A 21735-nucleotide genomic window follows, 5' to 3' on the forward strand; every position below is an offset into this window, starting at 1 on the left:
GAGGCTTTGCTTGGCAAGTCTGCCAAGTCCTTGATCTGGGTAAGTGCATTTCCTTCCTCTCGTTTGGGGTTGTTTTCCCGACGCTATTCTTCTTGACCCGTCTTTCTTCTTGTAGGGCCTTCACTACGTAACGGCCTTGATGGATAGGGTGCGCGACGCTGACCGGGTCATTGGGGGCCTCGTCAGTTGCAACGCCGAGCTCCGCCGCCAGGTCAAGGAGGCCCGAGCTGGGGCCGGTCCGGAGGCAGTAGCAGCCGCCGAGAAGCGCGCGACGGACTTTGAGGCGGAGGCGGCTCGCCTTAGGTCAGAGCTTGAGGCCTCTAGGAAGTCGAATGAGGAGCTCCAGAAAACAATAAGGTTGGAGCAGACCGAGCTCCGCTTGTCGAAGATGGAGGCGAGCGCCCTCAGCAAGAAGCTGGAGGAGGCGAAGGCCGAGACGAGAGCGGCCTCGGAAGCGCTGGCGGAGGAGGTCCGTCTCCAACCCGTCAAGGATAAAGAGCTCCTTGAGGCGTATAAAAAGTCCGAGGGGTTCGAACTTGGGCTGACCCGGACGGGGCGGGTGTCCTTTGAATACGGATACCGAATCGCCATGTCCCGCTTCCGCGCTCGTCACCCCAGCCTTGAGGTGGAGGAGGATCCCTTCACTCCCCACCCCAAGGATCTGGAGGTAGACATGCCTGAGGACGTCCCCTTTGACGACCGGCTGGACATCCCATTGTAATAAAGAAGGGTCCTGTATTTTTGTTTTTCTAAGGTGTTAGTCGATTTTGTAAGTCAGGGTCGAGTCCTGTAAGGTGGGGTCAAGTCTTGTAAGTTGGTTTCCTCTTGAAATAAAAGAAAACTTTTTCTCCTCTCGTGTGTTTGCTCAGTTTCTTTTTTAGCGCAAGCGAAAAACTTCTTCTTCCCTCAAGCGGAAAGCTTCTTCTTCCTTGGACGAGAAACTTCCTCTTTCCTAGACGAAAAGCTTCTTTTTCCTCAGACGAAAAAACTTTTTCTTTCATTATGCCAAAGAAAGTAACTCCTTCAAAGAAACTCCTTTCTCATACGAAGAATTTCTTAACGTTCTAGACGTTCTAGGTTCTCGGTAAAGGAGAACCGTCCATTGTCGCGAGCCGGTATGTACCCAGTCGGATTACTTCGACGACCCGATAAGGTCTCTCCCATGATGACGGTAATAATGACGACATGACGCGCCATGACGTCAGCCACGACTAGACGACACTCTGCCTGGAAGAGGGCAATAATGCCGACACGATGGGCGCTGACGTCACCCGCTCTCAGACGAAGACTCCATCGTTGTCTGACCCAACGCGCTCGACCGAGGTAGAGGAGAACGACCACCGAGGCACGCCCATACCCTGCGGCAGTTCGGTTCCCCACGCAACGTCAATAACGATGTCAGACGCCATTAGAGGTACGATCCTGCCCCCCGCAGGCACGCACGTCAGGTAACATTAAATCGTCCTATAAATACCCCCGAGTGCTAAACAGAGCGAATGGGGGGACACTTCTTCACTAAGAATAAACTCCTTCCACATCATCTAACTTGATCGTCGGAGGGGTCGGGCCGAGCTTCCGACCCGACCTTTGTGCAAGGACAAGAGCGAGGCTGCAGCTTCCCAGCGCCACGGAAAAGCTTTACTCCCCACGCAACATCCCGCCCGGACCATCGTAACCAGCCACCTCAGCTGTCCCGAGGAACGCCGCGCAAGATCCCCGCGCATTCGGACCTAAACCAAGCCGCGTCGGCCCCGAGGCTACGGCATAAAGTTGTTTGCACTAACAAGACTAGATATAACACCAAAACGGAGGAGCTTCGATTCAAGAACAGATGCAGGACTACGTATGCCTCCGATCTAAAGCTACAAAATCCACAAATCCGGCAACGCAGAGCAGGAAGAGAGGAAGAAAAAGAGATGATGGCGTGGAGGCTTTTACAAGGGAACTGGTCTGGGTCGAAGCCTTAGATGTCCATCTCCTGTCTGTCGTCTTCCTCGTTGATGTAGAGGCCAATATGTTGGAAAGCCATTATTAAAGAAATTTTATTAAAAAAAATTTATTAAAGAAGCTTGAATGTATTCATATGATTAGAAAAATCTTATCTATTATCATGCCTTCGTAAGATAACGCTCTTGTAAAGGATACCAATCTTGGATCGATGCAAAGTAAACAGTTTTACGAGTGAGAGACTTCGTGAGTAGGGCATCGCTGTTGCTGCTGCTTGGTTTTCTTTATTAATATCTTTATAATTTTTATTTTTTTATTACTTTCTTAAAACTATGATCTAAAATAAACAAAATAAAGAATCACAAATTTTTAGTGATATGAAGTTTTTTAAAAAATTCTGTAACAAAAAATTCATCGAAACTTTAGGATTCAAGAACAGACAGAAGCGATTATTCCAGTAAACTATTCTTTTACTATGCCAAGATCCGTCAAGTTGTTAAGAAACACATCAATCATTTCAAGAAGAACATGAAACTTTGGTCACACTGTACCTCCACTAAGGAAAACAAAGATGCGTAAAGCAGAATCTGCCTTCTTCGGCGTAGCATGCGACACGTACAGATTGAATCACCTGCAGAGCTGTTTTGTTCAGTTGCGTCTCCTTTTGTTGCCCGCCAAGGTGCTGTCCGATTCGTCGCTGCCGATTAACTGAGCCTCTGCAGAAGCGAATGACAAATCACCAGAAGACTCTGAAGTCTCCGTTGACACTTTACAGATGACGTAGTTGTTCCTCCTGTGGTCAAAGGTATTCCTCATCCCCTGTATCTCCAGGTTGAGGCGGTATTCATCCATCTCCCAAAGGGTCTTTTTGGTTCCCTCGAAGAACACAAAGTTCCTCTTGAATCCCAGGATCACGTTCGATGACTCGTCTCGGACTGCCTCCTCTAAGCCCACTTGGTTCCAGTAGCCATGCGGCGTGCGTCGGCGCCTCTGCCTATGCTCGCTCGGCTCCCTTCGCACGAAGAAGTACGCGTACCGCCTGTCCGGACCCTCCAAGTTAACTGCACGCAGTACTACCAACGTAAGTGAGAATGCTTCGGATCCAAGATCCAAATGAGAACCATCAGATGAATCATGACACTGCCGAGAGGTCTGGATTCAAGAACCGGGCAGCTTCGATTCAAGAACAGATGCAGGACCACTTATACCGCCTAGAAAGAGAGGAGGCGGAGGAAGAAGAAGAAGAGATGATGGTGTGGATGCTTTACTGGGGAGATGGTCGGGGTGGAAGAGGTAGATGTTCAGATCCGTTATCCTCTCTTCGTTGATGGGCAGGCAGTGCACCTTGGGCCGGAGGAAGTAATGCAGCATCTCGATGCCGGTCGGATCGAATCTCACCCCTACCGGAAGATGAGGAGGAGGAGGACGAAGAGGCGGCGGATCAGCAGGACGATTCCGATTCATCTGCCCTGTATGATTCTTCCTGCGCTGCAACGACGCCTAGCAAATTAGGAGGGGACGAAGACGGCCTCTACCTGCGCTGCAACGACGTATATTGGTTTCCCAAGACGACAGTTGCGGCTGTTACGACTCTCTGTCAACCGGCCATCTTGATTACATCACTCCCGTGATGTGATTGGTGTCATCCAAGACGAGGATGCGTTTGCAACGAGGCATTACGGTTTCTCTTCATAACACAAATATTTTCCATCACTAGAACCCAAATATGTAAATCAAAATAAATTGATTGATACAACGTATTTTTGGGCTCCAGACACATCACAACTGATGCCACGTCAGAATCGTACCAAGAAGTTATTCCGTATGTCCCGTCCCGAGAGCTCGGGGCGATGTCGTCTGACGCTGCTCCGCACGTCTCAGGATGATGATCGATCAGAATTATCATCCTATCCCTCGAGGGTAAGTGGTCACATCGAATCGACGTGCCACTGATCCATGTGTAATAATATAAAGCCCCTGACCGATCTTCGGTTGGGGGGGGGGGGGGGGGGCGACGCGGGGAAGTAGGGATAGAAAATAATTCGTCCCATTATTGACTTGCTCGTCGGAGGGGTCAAAACCGGGGATCACTTGGCGAGAACCATTTTTGCAAACGAATGACTACCCACGAGCGACGAGTATCTCAACCCGGGACATCATCCACCGCACAAAGGAGAGCTGTCAATCGACCAGGACCCCGATCAACGTTAATTAGCACTTTTTCCCGAGGGCGCGACGACCTCATCGTCAACTCGCTCTACAGAAAGCTCTTGACATCGACTCGTGGACTTGATCGTATTTACTCATCGTATATTTGTTTACTAACATTGATTACATTTGATTAGTGAATACTAAATATTATTTTCAAAACCTTTCTTGATATATTCGAAAGGATTGTTTAGTCTATTTACTTAATTGTTTAAGGGTCTTCTTCAATATATTATGACCTGACATGAGTCTCACAAGAATCTTGCAAAAGCTAAAGTAAAAATGATTTAAGCTTTAAATAAAATTAGGGGAGGGTTTTGTTTGGAAAACAAAGCAAATTTGACACTTAGACGAATAAGTAATATTTATTCACAATGATCTTAGTATAAAGACAAACAAAGCCGGATTATGGGCATATTAATACTTCATTTAAACCAATACACCATCCAAATTAAATGAAACCAATACACCATCCATCTAAGTGTCTTCAGAAAGAATTTAATTTACTTGTATGATTATTCAACTAAAATAATTCTAGTATTCATTTTTTACTTCTTTAATCATTCAATAAAAAAAAAATCAGAATGAAATGCTCATTGATCACTTAAATACGGAGATAGAACTACACAACTGTCTAACTTCTACACCTTCGATAGCCACACCTCTCCTCGAATAATAATAATAATAATAATAATAATAATAATTCATCTCAACTCGGTCAGAACCCGGCCGAGTTCATGCGCGACGGGTTAGCGTGGTGGTTGGGTCGCCCGCGAAACGACTTCAACCCCTCCGAGACAACGCTGCCGTCGTCGCCCACCGGGAATCCCATTGGCGGCGGCGCGTCAGTGTCGTCCTCCCCCCTCATCGCCCTAAGCGTTTTCTTCGCCATATTACGCCGCATCTCGCCGCCGCCGCCGCTATACGCCACCCGCATAAGCACCGGCTCCGCCCCCGCCGACCTCGCCAGGCCGCGGAACCGGAGGCTACCGCGGCTCATCCCGTAGAGTGCTGCCACGCAGTATTCCTCCACCGCTGCAGCCGCTGGCGACCTCATCAACGACACCACCGACGCCACCGCCCCGCCGTCCATCAGTGCCGCACGCCCATCGTTGCAAACGGCCAGGCTGCATACCGTCATCATCGCTAGCCTCGCTAAGCCCGGCCCATGCGGCGGCGGTGCCCCGTCGACGGGAGCCTCCTCGCTCTCCAACGCCACGGAGAGCACTGCCCGCACCGCCCCCGGAGCTCGCGCGATCTTCAAACGGTTGGAGCCGGCGAGGGAGAGGTAGTACAGCGCCATCCCGGCGTCCCGGCGGGCGCGGACGCCGTCGGCTGAGGGCACGGAAAAGAGGTCGAGCAGCGGCGGAATGGCTCCAAGCACCCCTATTGCCGCCCGGTTTTCGTCCTCGAGAGAGAGGCTGAAGAGGGCGCCGGCGGCATGGTCGCGGGCCTCCGGATGGCCGCCTTTGAGCACGTCCACTAGCGGCGCCACCGCTCCCGACCTCAAGATGCGGACGCGGTTTTCCAGTTCCAAGGATAGGTTCACCAATGCGGCGGTAGCGTTGATCTGCACGGCGGCGCTGCTGCAGAGGAGCATGGAGCGGAGCGCGGCGAGGAGGCGAGGCGTGCACAGGTCAATCCGGCGGTCGCGGCTCTCCCTTGTGGCTAGCCGGAGCAACACCACGGCGGACTCCTGCTCGGATAACTCCGTATCCATCAATCTAATCAGGATCTCCTCTTCCGACAAATCAAAATCGGCGGTCGGAGACGCAGGGAGATTGGAAGCGGCCGGGTTTTGGACTTGTGATGCCGGCGGCGGCGGCTCTTTGGGCGCTTGCTCGAAGAAGGCTTCGGTAATGGAGGAATTGGAGGAAGAAGACTGGTACTCGGACGCCGATGGGGTCGAGAGTTGCGAAAAGGAGGGAGCATGATTCGTAGTGCGAACCGAGAAAGCGGAAGGGGTGTTGGGGCTCATCGTCTCCCTCATATTCTGGACGTTTATCCTCGATCTGCAGCCTTTTCCATCCGGCAGTGCCGAAGAAGCTCGCAATTCCTCATATTTTTCGTCGTATCCTCGGTCTCTGGAGAGGTCACCTCTGTCTTCTCTTACTCTTTCGGTTCCATCACAGGGGTACGCATACTCCCGTGGCGGTCCAAAGCTCTCGCCTTTTTCGGTCTCCTCTGCTTCGTCCAGAGAGAACGCCGTGAATTGCCGCATGAATTCACCTCTTTGATCTCTTCTCGCACTACTACCACCACCGCCACCACCACCAACATGAGGAGGCGGGTCGGACAAGAGGGGCGGAGGAGGGGGACGTGGATTGGTGGACGGAGGCATGATGCTGCGGATGAGGGCGCAGGCGGCGTCTAGGGGGATAGGTTGTGGAGATGGGACACCGCAGCGCTGGCACCAGCTGAGGATGGCGGACTTGAGGGCGACATTGGGGATGAGGAGGAGAGAGGAGGGGCTGAGGTCGAGAAAGAGGCCGGGCGGGGAGAAAGCCAAGTCGGCGCAGGCCTGGACGCAGCTGCGCTCGAAGGTGTGGCCGGAGGGGGGGACGATGACGGGGTCGGCCATGAGGGAGCGGGAGATGGGGCACAGGAACTCCACGGGCATCTCCGACACCGTGATGGAGGACATGGGCGCGTTGCCTGAGGCGGAAGAAGGCGAGCGGTGGTGGTTGGAGAACCTCCAAAACGACTTGAGGCTTCCCATTCATTCCCCTGTCGCTCCAAGCTCAAGGTTAGCCATATATAGCTCTCCTCTCCTCACCGTGGTTTCATATCTCTTCTTTCTTCTATTTCCATTTAGTCTTTACCAGGTAATGTTGAACAGCTCTAGACTTTTAGGTGGCGAAGACCAGGGGAAGATTCAGTAGGTAAATGATTCGCCATGAACAAATCTAATGATGATATGTATTGATAACATAGAATTAGTAGACATAAGACTTTGACTCGAAGTTTGCTTGTCTTCTCTCTATTAGCAGCTCAGCTACTATATTTTACTCAGAGCTGTGGGGTTCAAGAAATGGTTATTATCTTAAGACCTCATAAACTGTTCCGATTACTGTAAAAAAAATATAATTTTGTTCTAAATAAACTGTTACATATCCAGTTTATAAGACAAATATATAATGATTGTCAATATTGCATGAACCATTGAGATTCTCTATTTTTATTTCAACCTTTCTTATTGTGCTTCCTGTTTGAATTAGTTAGAATTAAGCTTGTTATACTACCTTTATCAGGTGCAGCGTTTACCCGCTTGTGCTAGATCTTGCTTAGTTAATTCAAGTAGATTTGGTATTGTACCAATTATCTTTTAATCAGGACACTTGAAATAACCAAGATAGGACCACATAAGATTGTTGTTAAGGATCAGTTTTTAGTTTATTAGCCAATAGTATTGAGCATAAGCTTTAGCAGACCCCATTGTGCACTTGTAGTATTGTTGGCTTATGTAAGAGATGCCAGATTTTGAATATTCACAGCAGCAATACTGGCTTGCTTTATAGGTTCTCAATGTTTCGATGAGATATATTGATCAGATATCCTTTTTGTGGTTCACTGTTATTTTGGTGTTAGTTTAAAGTGCATATCAAGTGTCCTAGTCTTATTTGACTTGTATGTATGTTGTCATCAAGTTCAGCCTCCAGGCAGATAGAAGAAAATTGCAGTTGCAGCTTTGTATGACTTTTCTACATTTTAGAGTTGGATGGATCACTATAGTTCATGTTTGACCATTTGACTTCCCATCACAGATTAAGACTCCTCATGGTCAATTGTTGGATTGCTTATATGATCTTTAAATCTAGCCACAGTTAAACCCTAATGATACTCCAGTGTCTGGCACATTATCAGCAATACTTTTTGTTAGTTTTTGGGACTTCCATAGATCGTTTTCAACTTGAAGACAGATCCTCAATGACAAGTAAGCCTGCTATTTGTTTATTCAGAATGAAATAGGAGCAACCCCCATGATGTAGAATGATTAACAACTCAAGGCTCCAATGAGAAATCTCATTACTTTTGTATAGGCAAGCTGTCACTTTCATTCTCTAGGAGCACCTGATCTTCCTGTGCTGATGATCTAAAGCTAAAAAATTCTCATCATTTTCTTGACTGAATCATCTCTTGCAACAGTGTATGATCAGAACATTCTATCTCTATGATTTATGGCAGTGTCCTTGCTCTTAACATAGCATTCCAGCTGGAAAAAAATCCTGTTCAGAGAACCCCATTTCAAGCTACTGGTAGATTGGTCAAACAGATCTCCCAGCTCATTACAATGAAAGCACTTTGAAGTTTAGAGTTTGTGGCAGTAGAAATTAATTCACTGGTGATTGTCAACTTAAATGGGGCCAAATGCATCAACTTGGTGAAAAAATATTTTACAATGCATAACTTTGTCTATGAGCCTAATACAATTCAAGAAAAATAGTCTATTTTACTCTCTTAAAACAAAACTGCACTAAGCTGAGAGTTTCCTCTCAATGCTTGCAAACTAATCTTCTTTCATCTCATATAGATGTTTATTTCCTTCTCATCAAAGTTTGATTAAACTCTAAAGCTTTGTTTTCTCATCTGACATGCCTACTTCTCTATGCATCTTCACTGTAGTTGGTATAATAAACTGCTAGATATCCTTGATATGCCAACCAATGATTGTCCCAACATTTAGACTACTAGAGGCTTCCAGCTGACAAAAGAAGGCATTCCATATGTGCTTTTTCCTTCCCCACTCAATTATCCAACCAATCAAAGAAGAGATCCTTTCCATATCTCACATATAAAATCCTGGACTCAAAATCTCGAGTGTTATTCCAAGAACTTGTTGATGCTAGCTTGACATGGTACTTGAACTGGTGGCAAGAAACATGACATGGATCTGGTACCACGTTGCGCAGATACGATTTGGTTTAAATAGTTACCTAAGCCAATATACTATGGTTGTGGTGGATCAGCTCTTAATAGGAAATTAGATAATGGAGGGAAAAAAGATAACTCTTCTAAGACATGCTGCAGAAGTAGATTGTGAATCATTATTCCCTGTAAAAAGTGCCTGATGAACAGAATCTATTGAAGCTATCCCATTAAAGCATAGTGAAGGTAAGGACAGAGAGATTATTTATTCGAATAATTCTCGGTAAAAAGTTATTGCTGAAGGCAACTTTGAATTATAGTTGAGAAAAGGGATCATATGAAGCACTATGTAGAATGCCTTCAGAAGACTTGCAAACTTCACAATTTTGTTCAAAGAAGCTAAAGTTCTCAATACTGAAGAAAGTAGGCTAATTCTATTCCATGAGAGAAAACTCTGTAGTACTTTCATAGACTGATGAGGCTGGCTATGGTGACCCTTCTAATTAGTTGATTGTGTGTGGAACTCTGGAACTTAAGGCAACCCAAAAAGGTTGCTAGAAAACTATAGCTTTACAGATGAGCATATGCTGACAACTTAAATTCTGCTGTTCCAAGTTGTGCTTTATTTATTGCTACCATCTCAAAGAAAAGCTTTAGATACTTAGTGAAAAGGTTATATTGGTTTTCAATTTTTATGACTTGCTTTGCTTTGGTCATAACTCTTCAACTATAACATAGTTATGATAGAAGGGAAAACTGTTAGTGATGAAGTTCTCGGAAGCCATGGGAGGAAGATAAAGGTTCTATTGAGCTGTGTAGGCTTCAAGTGGATCCCTTAGAGAGGTTGGGAGCCAGCCAGAAATATAGAGAAAGCAAACCATGTTCATGGAAGAGTGAGCTCCACATTCTTTCATATAACAATCGCTTTTTTTGTCCATGATTAAGAGACAATGCCTCTCTCACTTTAGCTTTGGGCTTTTCTCTGGTCTTCTTATTTATAAGCAAAGCCCCATGATGGAACTAGTAAACAAAGTGGGTAATGCTATATAGATATTGGTGCTTGGCTTCATCAGGGAAGATTTTAGTGGCTCCACACAGGTCATTTTATTCTTACAACCACAAAATAAGCTGATCCTAATCCCATAAATCTTACCATCCACCGTTAATGTCACCATTTACCTTTTGATTAATGCCACATCTTCTGCTGTTTAAGATGTCTTTTTTGGGTGTCTAAAGCAAAGCTCTTTTTCTTGGGGCATCACGAAACAAGTTGTGTTGGTGATCTACAAATATCCATTGTCCCTATGGTGGTGCTGTACAGATAAAGGTGCAAGCTGTTTTTAGGTGTGAGGAGTCGGAAGAGCTCAAGAACAGTTCATGACATACCATGGAAGTGGATTATTCAAGAAGTTAACATCTTTATCATACCTTCGATGATAAAACTATATTCTTTTTCTCTTTAAACATTAGGATTGTATGACTCATGAAACATTCACAGACAATGTTCCATGGAACCAACTACATCAATGCTGACAACAGCAGGGTTATATATATATAATTTGGAAGTTTTTGGGGCTCAAAGAGAGGATGCTTTCAAGTGTGTTCATGCTGTTGTCCTTGCAGGAATCAGGATGCTGAACTTGGTGGTTGGCAGCACTGCAGCCATGAATGACAGGGATCTGATTTCCATGTTGTTCATCAGTGCAAGTTTTTGCTTGGGTTCACCAGCTTATTAAATTGATGGTGATCACGAATACATTAACCTTTTAGTATTGCTTTGCTCCATATTTTGTGGGCGCATGTTGTTCCAATTACATGACAACTCTGTTTGTCTGCGGGCCAAGAGACTTTGTCAGGAGAAAGCAAAGAGATGATGCATGGTTTATGGGGAGGCTGTGCTGCCTCTCGGCATTCGACTTTCTGCCAATGCTTGCTTGCTTTCCCATCACATATTTTTGATCTTCCATTCTTGTTGCACTATCATAGTGATAGCTACTAAGGACGACTTGACATGTTAAGGTTCAAAGTGGCACAGTATCAAGAGAGATGGCTTCTGAGAAAGGCTTTAAGATGTTGGAGTCTCAAAAGTAACTCAAAATGGAGAGGGATAAGTCTCAGGTGTGTATGGCTTGTCATTTAGCAGGCTGTTCTTCCTCTACAGAACTCTTCCTACCTGATGGTGACGGTGACGGTGACGGTGACGGTGACGGTGACGTTATCAATCTCTTCATTGGCCTTACTAGTGGTCCATGCTTCAGTGGGACCCCTATCGGCCCAATAGTTACGTCAATGGTGTCTCTGAGATGCATAAGAGAAGTACCGCTGTGGACCCACTTAAGCCCCACATCTTAATTGCAGAACGTAACCCACATTTCTTACTCGCACCCTCTTGCATCTGATTGGAAATCTCGGAGGCTTGGTTAGTGGACTCCACTTCAGCACCCAATCATAAGTAGGTGCGAAAAACGCGTAAGAGTTGGACGTTCACCGATCAATGGCTTTCGCGATCTGATTTCAAATTCCCCATCGCCGTTTCTTCCATTTGAATACCCGCATAAGATTTGTTCGATCAGAAACGTTGATCGAATAATGAACGGCAGAGGATTTACCCGCACGTGAAAGTTTCGTGCGGCATCAGCGGTTAATGTGGTGGGCGTAGATAGCTCGGATGTCGTGACGGGAGAGGGACATCTTAACAGATGCACTGTTCATGAGGAGCAGTGGAAACCCCACCCATCCTTCCTCCCTCCTCTCCGTCTCCAAATCCTCTCCCTCTCCTCGCCTCTTATTCTTCTTCGTTGGCAGAGCTTCGAGGCGGCTCCATCGCTCCCTCCTCGAGCTCCGCGGGCTATCTCGTTCGCTCTCTAATTGTATTCGAATGGGTAACAGAACGAGTTAGGCTTGTAGATCTGTGTCCTTCACACGGGATTCGCGGTTTGGGTCGTGTCAAGGTGTTCTCTTTGTTGGGTTCGAGGGCGATTAGGGTTAAAGCTCGGAGTTTGGTTTTGGGAGTGGAGAGATGCCGGCTCCGGGGTTTCCTTCCGCGAGGTCCGAGAGGAGAGAGGATGCCAATAAGCAGCAGCAGAGGAGGGACCCGTACGAAGTTCTTGGTGTTTCTCGCAATGCTACGGAACAGGAAATCAAAAGTGCGTATAGGAGAATGGCCCTCAAGTAAGAGCCCCGAATTCTCTTGGTGGATTCTAAATGTGATATCTTTGAGAGCGTAGGTTTTGCGTATCGCTTTGCAGTATAAGTGGGCTTTTATTATTTTGAGAGTTTTCTTATTTTCTTGAGATGATCATTTAATTTGGTATATTTTAAGTCTCAGTGGTGGGTTGATATCTCTTTAACTAGCGCAAGCAGTTGGTGGTAGAGCCAATCCAACGTTACGTAGCACATAGACATATGTTTGGACTTATTGGTGCTTCATATTCATGTTTATTTTTGGATAGAAAGGTATAACCTGGTGATGAATATTAGTTACTGTTTGAAGAAATTAGACGTTTTTTAGATACATCTTACATTACTAAAAAATTATCATGTGTTCCTGGATTGGCAACTAGTCTTACAACCGAGATTCCATTGTAAATTATCATGAGTCTGATTCTATCCATGCTAAAAGTTTAACTATGCATGTATGCTTGCGTGTGTGTGTGTGTGTGTATATAAATGATCAAACACTATAGCAATCCAATTGTCATCCTGTATTACAGTATTAGGTCAACTTATCATGGACTGCTGGTCTTGCACCAGCAAAGATCTGATGTTTTGATCAAATTCTTCTGTAAACTGTTTCTTCGTATTATGCAGCTCCAAGTAGAGGTGGATGACAATTTCATAGAAGATTTGGGTTCGTACACGTTGTTTCCATATGCAAAGCTTAGCTACAGGTTGTCTTCATATGATTAATTCCTAACCATGAATATTCAAAGTGTAGTTCTACTTTGACTTTGTAGCACCCAAGCAAATACTCATCTGCCATTGAAGTAGCACAAAGAATACTGTATTATTTGACATTTATATAGAGAAGACATTTTTGTTTGGAGAAAATTTCCTGTTGACTCTTTGACTTTCCTGGGATTGATCTAGTTCTGAGGTTGACAATGACATCCCAACTCTTAAATTGCTAATTAGACGATCAAAATGCTTAAAGCTGCATCACGATAGAAGCAAATAAGATCAACATCATTATGTAAGATGTTTCTGAGGCTATATGGCATGATCACAACTGAGGCAGTGAAAATTGTCGATTCAGTTGAAGTAGTCAAAAAATTAAATTTGTAAAAGTTTTCTAACACGTCATGGTTGAATTTTATCCTGCTAGGGATGGGGATGGTAAGAGCAAGTAAATTATCCATGATCTGCCTGATCATCTGTTTCTGCTCATTTTGCAGGTACCATCCCGACAAAAATGCAAATGATCCTATCGCAGCGGATACCTTTAAGGAGGTCACATTCTCATACAATATCTTGTCTGATCCAGATAAACGACATCAGTATGACACATCAGGTTTCGAGGTTGACTTTCATTCTATTAGATGACAGTTCAGGACTGTCTTTTGTCTAACACTTAAGCTCATCCAAACCATCGTCATCATTGAAATCATATTTTCTCTCATTTTGTACTCTCTTTTTTTTTATTTGATGCTGTCTTTTTATCCACCAACAGAGTCATGGAATTTAATTTTCTTTTCCCAGGCTATTGAATCAGTTAGCCAAGAATTGGAGGTTGATCTTTCAAATCTTGGTACTGTAAACACAATGTTTGCTGCACTTTGTAGGTAAAATTAATTAGTGAAACTTGCTGGCATTTTTGTATTTCATGACAACACTTTTGCACCAATTATCAGAAGACTTTCATGACCACCTATTTATAATGTATACTGGATGTTAGTAAACTTGGAGTGCCGATTAAGACAACTGTGTCTGCAACTGTTTTGGAGGAGGCACTTAATGGCACAGTAATTGTTAGTCCACTTCCATTGGGTCAGTTGATTGCCAGAAAGGTTATCACTTTTCCACTTATTGCTTTTAGAACTGTTGCATTCAATCTTTTATTTACTTCTCCAACACTACACAGGTAGAAAAGCAGTCTGCTCACTTTTACTCGGTAGAAATAACAGAGAGGGAGGCCCAGATGGGAGTGGTTTGTCGAGTTTGTTCTGCTGAAAAAAGCAAATTCAAGGTTATTTAAAGTATTTTCTAATAGCACAGCTGCATGTGTTCTTTTGTATTTATTTAAAGCTACAAAAATTCGTGGACTTTTGGGTGACTCATAGTGTAGGAACTTTAACAATCTATGGAGTCATGATATTGACCTTGACATTTCCAGGGTTACAAACTGTCATTGGACAATTTTGATGGCCTTTCATGCTTCTATAACTTGGGTTTCAGTCCCTTTTTAAATTAAATCTTGTAAAAGTTTATCTAAAGTGTGGCAGGACCTGTCATATTTTTGCTAATAGTGTTATCTGATGCAAGTCAGGTGGTGCATGGATAAATGGAAGATTTTGGCTTGTCATTATCCAAAGGAGCCAATGCATTCCATACGGAGTACTTATATTCTATATTTTTAGTCTAGCATTTACGACGCTTAACAGGACAATGGTTCGAATGAATAATGTATCTTCACTTTATATTATGCTGCCCCACCTGGTAAATCTATCTCCAACTATGTAAATGCTATGTTAGCTAGTTGTCTCTTCATGAATCCTTTGTGGGCTATATGGTTCTAAACGAATTTTTAGGAATTTATTTGTGATGATTACTTCTAGTGCTTGATCACATTTTACTGAAATTGGAATTCTGTTCTTACTTTAGCTTTTTATTTATTGCAGCTACTATATTTTGAGCAGGAAGAAAATGGACTTGGTCTTGCATTACAAGTAAGCTTGTTATGTTGGCGAATTTATTGACAAATAAATGATGTCTATCATTGTTGTTTTGGTCAACTATTTGGTTACTCCTCAAAGAGAACATGTGCAGTCATATGGAAAGTTCAACTTACATTCCTTTGTGTACCTTTGTGCATGCCTAATGGTCCTACACTGCTCAGATGTTACTAACTTAGAATTTACTTGAAACACATTTTGTTATTTTGACATGTGCTTGTTTGTAATCTGATGTTAGTAATGGTTGCAGTTGGGGCTGTGGTGTCAACTGTAGTGTCCATTATCTCAAAATGTCCTGTTGAACATCTTATTCATCATCACAATGGTTGTTATACTAATCTGCTTTCGGGCATAAGCATTTTTCCTAGTTATCATTATATTGCAAAGAGTAACCCTATCGCCTTTCAAACCTGCAGAACACCTTGAATTACAAAGGGCTTCCATGTTCTTATTTGTTTCTGTACATTCAATATAAGACTAAAATATAAAATAGGAAGTAGAGAAGCCAACCAGATTTATAAGGAACCAGTCAGTAACCGGAGTTTAAATAAGAGGCCCAATGTCTTTTGTCATCTCTGTTCTTTGCCATTTAGCTGTGTCTGGCATTCGCATAGGTATTGTGATTTTTCCTGGTCAGTTCTTGTGTAAGAAATCACTATAACATGTTTTTGAGCTCAATCTTTGTTGAGTATGTTTTCCATATTTAAAGTCTATTGCTTTAACAGAGAAATTTGGTGTCCGACTGTGATCTCTGATTTACAAAGAAACAATTTCCGAGTTTGTACAATGTACTTGCTTATGCCAGGTTTTTAAGCACACAAGGCTACAGTGCAGGACTTCAGAAGGGTCAGCGTATTCATCTTTGTCCTTTCAAGTGGCGAGAACCAAATTGTCATGATTGATGCTGCCAAGAGGGAAAAAAATAATCCTATTTACTCAACAAAGTGCAAGTCCCCTCAATGGAGATGAACATAAATCATTCCCCTCAATGGAGACTTGTAAATTTGACTAATCATCATTATTTATGTGATTTATATGGTTACTTATTACTTTAGTGGTGCTCCATCCAGACAATAGAAATAGTCTATGTTGAAATTAGCAATTCATGAAATTTATGACATTAACTTTGACATTTGGATCTTGACTTTGATATCAGCATTTAATTCTATTCAAAATCCTCACTTCAGTTGCAACTATGTCCTCTATATGTATTTGTTCTAATATTATTTCCATCTTATTATCATTTCATTTATTATATGGATTATAATTTAGGTGATTGTAGTTAGCTTGTGATGTATTCATCTAATTTTGTCAGGAAGACAGCATCAAGACCGGAAAGGTTACTTCTGCTGGAATGTTCTTTCTTCGCTTTCCTGTTTATCGGTTTGATCAAAGCCAATCGGTGAGGTTAATTATTTTTAATGCTGCAAGTGACTTTGAAACCAAATGAGGTGATTATTAATAAATTATGCACCTTTTATTTGGTTACTTATGTTTCTTTCCTCCAGGTAGCAATCGCTAAAGATCCTGATGCCAAATTCTTTAAGAAATTGGATGGATTTCAAGCATGCGAAGTAAATGAACTGAGAGCTGGCACCCATACATTTGCTGTCTATGGTAAGCTGCATATTTATGCTATTTCTTCGAGTGACTTCTGATAAGGGTTGCAGCTAATGGCTTACTTGTTCTTGTTGAACAAAATGTTAAGGTGACAACTTCTTCAAAAGTGTAAGCTACACAATAGAAGTTATGTGTGCTGAACAATTTTCAGCAGAAAAGGAAAAGCTTCAGGATGTGGAGGCAAAGATATTAACCAAAAGGGCTGAGCTGTCCAAGTTTGAGACAGAATATAGAGAGGTTTGTGATGCATCTCCTGGATGGTGCTATTTTACTCACACGTTCTTGCCGACCTTTCTTTCATGCAAGTCTGGCTCTCTATATGTGGAGATTGACAGGTGTTAGCCCGATTCACCGAGATGACAAGCAGATATGCACAGGAAATGCAATCAGTGAGCTTCACCATTTCAGACCCATCAACACTGCAAATTTCCGTTTCTCACCTGCTGATGTTTTGATTTATGCTGTTATTTGCTGCTCCAGATTGACGAGCTTCTTAAGGAAAGGAATGCTATTCATGCCTCCTACACCATCATTCCTCCTTTAAAACAGAATTCAAGTAGCAGCAAGATGAGCAGTGCCTTCAATGGCTCTAATGGCGAAGAAGAGTGTCCAACAAAGGAAAAGAAGTCAAAGGATGAAAAGAAATGTAGGGACCCGATGAAGAGAAAGAAATGGTTTAAAATTCACTTGAAAATGGACAAAAGAAAGCCATGTTGATCATGATGGATTGTGTATGTTTGTCCTCTTAAAGTATCAGAGATTCTCAAGATGAGATGCCTCCAAGAACATATTTGTTCTAATTTTCTTTCCTTTCTTTTGTTGTCCGTGGTCACTCACCAGCTTAAAAGCCGGAAATCATCCAAACAATCGAGGTTATTATTTTGCGCTGTTTGGGCTTTAGGATGGAGCAGTGTTTTATGTATATATCAGAACTTAGAATGTATTTGGTAGTCCACCATAATCAAATTATTTTTATTACCTACCTCTAATGCGCATGGAGTGTAGCTTCTTTCTTTTATAGATTCACAGTGCATGGAGTGTTACTTTGCAACATCCGAGATACCATATTGATTATCGTGTTCAAGAGGTATACACGTTCTACCTTAGATATATGATATTTGATTTTAATCTTGACATTAAGTTTTTACATAATAATTTTATTTCTTATTATTGGTATCAGAGTCATGTCGATCTATTTATTAGATTTATTTTTGATCTATTTATGCATTAGATCTATTTTGATTATATCAAATTATTATTTCTTTTTCGATCATATAATGCTTGCACGATCCGTCTCGAGTCTTCCACTCTAAAATTAGTTGTTTGCTTATGAACGATGAAGATTTTCTTGCTCACGCAATTCATATCATAGACTATTGTCGACGTTGAATCACACTTGTTTTGGCAGCAATCGAGGGTGATGGGTGGTCCCTCGGAAAATGGCAACAGTGGCTACGATGGGCAACACAGGCTATTGTGTGAGGGAACACCTTCACGCTACAGTGAAGGTTTGAAGGTTGCGGCATATGTACCAGCGACGCTAGGATGTTGGCAACCAGAGTGGTGGGTAGCCAACACTGGAGAGGATGCTGCGATATGGAGGTCGTACGACGGTTGAGCGTCACGGTGTTGATCAAGAAAGCAAAGCACGATGGGTTGCTGTGGTGGTGCTCGGCGACTGTAGGCTGTTGTCGGGGTTGTTCGAGTAATCGACGACCACCTATGCCGCAGCGGTGGGTTTTGGCGTTGATGGCATCACGACGTTTGGGCATTCGGATGAGGCATTGTTTCTAGCGACAGCATATGTCAATCGCGCATGAGAACAGTCGTGCGTGTGCATGGTGAAACATCATAGTGACTGTAGGGTTCGTCGATCAACTGCAAGCGGCGAACGATCGTGCACTACGATGATCGCAAGCCTTGCATAGGTACTGCAATGATTGAGAAGAAAAAGAAAAAGGATTTTTCACCCATTAAAAGATTGTTTTATCTTTCTAAATTCTTTTATTTTCATTTGGTGTCTCTCTTCCCTTATAAAATCAAATGCTTTTAATATATATCCTAACAAAATTAAAATTTTATTCTTCTAACATCAAATATTTTTTACTTGTATTTTTAACTATAAAATTAACTAATTTGACCTACTTTAATAAAATATTTTAGTTTGACTTTATTCTGATTGTATGTTTATTATTTGAATGGATTTAGATTCGATCCTCAATTTATGAATAAATTTAGGGAAAGTTAAATTTTGACTCATTTTTTATTTTGATTCATTTTAATTTTGACTGATCAAATTGGACTGATATTTAGCCTAAATCTTCTAACTAAATTTTGGTAGTTCAATTCTAGACTTGTTCAATTAAATAGCATTAATTAGTCTAATTTAGGGATCTATACTAAATTTAAAAAATATAAATTAAGAATTTATTTATAGTTTTCTTTTCTGGCATATTGGTTAAAATTTATTGCCTATAATTCTTAAATTCTAATTATTATTAGATATTTTTAGATATATATATATATATACATACATATACATACATTTAAAATTATGAAATAATATTTTTTTTATATAAAAGTATGATTTATGCTTATCAAAATTATAGTTGTTATTACATGATTTTTATACTAATTAATATATAATAATAATTATTAAATTATTTATGCATAAATTAGATTTAAAAATAATAATAAATATTATTTATAACTTATATCCTTAAATTTTTTGCTGCCAAAGTGTTATAGAATGATAAGCCTATAAGATATGAGTTATAATAAATATTTTACTATTTATAGGATGTTTTAAACTGTATTTTATATTATTATATTGATCTTTTAATCGCTAAAGTGGCTTGGACTAATAAATTTATAAGATTACATTAAAAAATTAATCTTAAATGATATTAAGAAAATAATATTAACGATGATACATAATTAAAAGATTTAGATAATAAAAAAATTATTTTAAATAATTATGTGATGGGATAGAATGATACTATTTTAAATATTCTTATAATTTAGGGTTATATACTAAAAGGTAGCAACACTATTTCACAAAGATAATATCAATCCTTTATAATAGTAAAATCTTGTGTGAACACTATATATGTTAGTATTTCACCCAATGATAAAATAAAGATGATATCAATAATTTAATATTTACTAAAAAAACTCGAAGTATTAATAATATACTATTTTATTATCATGATACTTTCTTTATTGTATTCTTATACATATGATAAGCATTATCGGTATCCAATAACCATGTATTATCGTGGTACTTCCACTCCAAGCTTTTGTTTCATCTTTTTTGTAAGGTATTTTTTGTAGTTCCTCTTCCGATGCCTGTATTTGTCGTAGTGGAAGCATTTGCATTTATCTTTTGTCAGGTCATTCTTAGCAACATTTGCCTTGTTCGGTTTGCTCTTGCCCTTCTTATGGAACTTCTATGTCTTTCTTTTCTTTCTGGTCTCACCAGCATAGAACTGGTTTCTCTTTCTTGATAGTGCTCTCTGCCTCCTTCAACATATTGAGGAGCTCAAGAAGAGTCACCTTAAGTTTGTTCATGTTAAAATTTATAATGAATTAAGAAAATGAGTCTAGTAGAGACTGAAGCACAAGATCCACACATAGGTTATATCCTTTAGGACCACTCTTAGACTTATGAGCTTCTTGATTCACTTAATCATCTTAATAACATAGTTTTGAACTGGTGCCCTCTCAGTCATCCTAGTGCAGAAGAGACTTTTGATATCTTATATTATTGAGTTTTTTCGTATTTATCAAACAATTTACGGAGATACATGAGAATGGAGTCATCTATGTACTTTATGTAGTGAGCAATCTCATCCTTGTATCTTCCTTGAGTGTGGGCATGATCTATATTAAGGACGTACGCGATTTTCTTCATCGTGAGAATGATTCTCAGATTGCGAAGCTAATCCATATAGTTTGGACCAATGAGGTAGTTGACATCAAGTATGCCAATGTAAGGTATTTAAATGCAACATGTTTTTGACAAACAAAAGATGTAGCATAAATACATAACATGCGGATTTTATATAAAGGTAAATAATCAAGGACTTTTATCTCAATCTACTCCTACTATTTTCTCACAAAATACATAATTCTCTCTGGTATATAAATCAGAGACCCTTGATGGATCTCTAGTGGGGATCGGGATCTAATCGATGTTTTAGTGTAACCTCGAGGGACTCGACCAATCATACTAAGCCCGAAAAGGTAAGCAACTCTTGTCAATCACAACTCCTTATGATTCCCGTCCTGTTTGACCTTCGAATTATCATACCCTCGAAAGACTCGACTAACCACGATATTTGGTTAAGTCATCACTATCATTACAAGATGAGTTTGATTCGATGATATGCCCTCGTGGGATTAGACCAAGCATATCATATCCTCATGTTACTGGTGATATCTTTATATTATAGATAAAATCTTAAATCATAATATATGTGAGTATATGTGAGCCTTAAGGATATATATATATATATATATATATATATATATATATATATATATATATATATATATATATATATATATATATATATATATATATATATATATATATATATATATATATATATATACATACACGTAACTAGTAGATGCATAATCAATCTCATATCACATGAGCAATCACACCAGATGATCATGGACTATAGCCTAATATGATTAAGCCCAAGCTAATGGGCCCAATCACTCATATCACAATCTATGTGTGTATCAACGGATCTCCATGTCCTGTGATCGTCCATCTCATCCTCATTGCTTCTACCGACATCTTGATGCAAATTATATTATTGATAGTCGAAGTTGATTTTATGGCATATTTTGATACCAATAATCAAGCTTTATAACTACAAAATTTTATCTAAGGACTTGGCTTAATTAAAATCAGTTGTTTAGTCGCTGAAGATATTTGATAACATACTTTAGTATCTTTCTATTCTAAGAATGACAAGTATTATAATAGTTTAATGTATATTAAAATAAAGTACTTAGCGATTAGAATAGTACTCTAGAATTAACTAGTGTCAATTAAAAACTTGAGTTATACGTATTGATTATTGATATATTCACTTAGAACTTATAACGTAAAATATTTGAAAGAATATATTCTTATGATTGGGTTTGTGAACAACCCATAAAAGATACGATGATACATGTTTGAACA

The 21735-nt window shown here is 40.9% G+C and overlaps 3 protein-coding genes across 4 annotated transcripts; 1 reads left to right on the top strand and 2 right to left on the bottom strand.

Annotated features, from left to right (window-relative positions):
* Positions 1-2595: 2595 nt before the first annotated feature.
* LOC103998142 (NAC domain-containing protein 71-like) lies at positions 2596-3411 on the bottom strand. The gene is made up of 2 exons (XM_009419536.2): positions 3114-3411; positions 2596-3008 (listed from the first exon to the last, which is right to left on the bottom strand). Exons 1-2 carry the CDS (start codon positions 3409-3411, stop codon positions 2596-2598), a joined length of 711 nt encoding a protein of 236 aa, XP_009417811.2.
* Positions 3412-4723: 1312 nt separating this feature from the next.
* On the bottom strand, positions 4724-6948 carry LOC135593100 (U-box domain-containing protein 40-like). The gene has a single exon (XM_065082921.1). It carries the CDS (start codon positions 6872-6874, stop codon positions 4874-4876), a length of 2001 nt encoding a protein of 666 aa, XP_064938993.1. The 5' UTR covers positions 6875-6948; the 3' UTR covers positions 4724-4873.
* Positions 6949-11733: 4785 nt separating this feature from the next.
* Positions 11734-17514, top strand: LOC135593101 (chaperone protein dnaJ 16-like). Of its 2 annotated transcripts, none has more exons than XM_065082922.1 (11): positions 11734-12192; positions 13416-13539; positions 13720-13802; positions 13916-14027; positions 14102-14206; positions 14859-14906; positions 16228-16314; positions 16421-16529; positions 16621-16769; positions 16868-16921; positions 17013-17514. In XM_065082922.1, exons 1-11 carry the CDS (start codon positions 12041-12043, stop codon positions 17247-17249), a joined length of 1260 nt encoding a protein of 419 aa, XP_064938994.1. In that variant the 5' UTR covers positions 11734-12040; the 3' UTR covers positions 17250-17514. The 2 variants fall into 2 exon arrangements, with proteins under 2 accessions (XP_064938994.1, XP_064938995.1); XM_065082923.1 differs by adding an exon at positions 12832-12911 and having other exon boundaries at positions 12053-12192; positions 13416-13802.
* The last annotated feature ends 4221 nt before the right edge of the window (positions 17515-21735 follow it).

The sequence above is a fragment of the Musa acuminata genome, chromosome BXJ1-9 (genome assembly GCF_036884655.1).
Source record: "Musa acuminata AAA Group cultivar baxijiao chromosome BXJ1-9, Cavendish_Baxijiao_AAA, whole genome shotgun sequence".
Taxonomy (NCBI): domain Eukaryota; kingdom Viridiplantae; phylum Streptophyta; class Magnoliopsida; order Zingiberales; family Musaceae; genus Musa; species Musa acuminata.

What these genes read in the sequence shown, in the direction of transcription:
- LOC135593100 (XM_065082921.1), bottom strand. Translation starts at nt 6,874, where the DNA reads ATGGGAAGCCTCAAGTCGTTTTGGAGGTTCTCCAACCACCACCGCTCG.
- LOC135593101 (XM_065082922.1), top strand. Translation starts at nt 12,041, where the DNA reads ATGCCGGCTCCGGGGTTTCCTTCCGCGAGGTCCGAGAGGAGAGAGGAT. An exon ending in ATGACACATCAGGTTTCGAG is followed by an intron (nt 13,540 to 13,719) that starts GTTGACTTTCAT and finishes TTCTTTTCCCAG; the next exon opens with GCTATTGAATCAGTTAGCCA. An exon ending in GACTTGGTCTTGCATTACAA is followed by an intron (nt 14,907 to 16,227) that starts GTAAGCTTGTTA and finishes TAATTTTGTCAG; the next exon opens with GAAGACAGCATCAAGACCGG.
- LOC103998142 (XM_009419536.2), bottom strand. Translation starts at nt 3,411, where the DNA reads ATGAATCGGAATCGTCCTGCTGATCCGCCGCCTCTTCGTCCTCCTCCT. An exon ending in TCTTGAATCGAAGCTGCCCG is followed by an intron (nt 3,009 to 3,113) that starts GTTCTTGAATCC and finishes TACTGCGTGCAG; the next exon opens with TTAACTTGGAGGGTCCGGAC.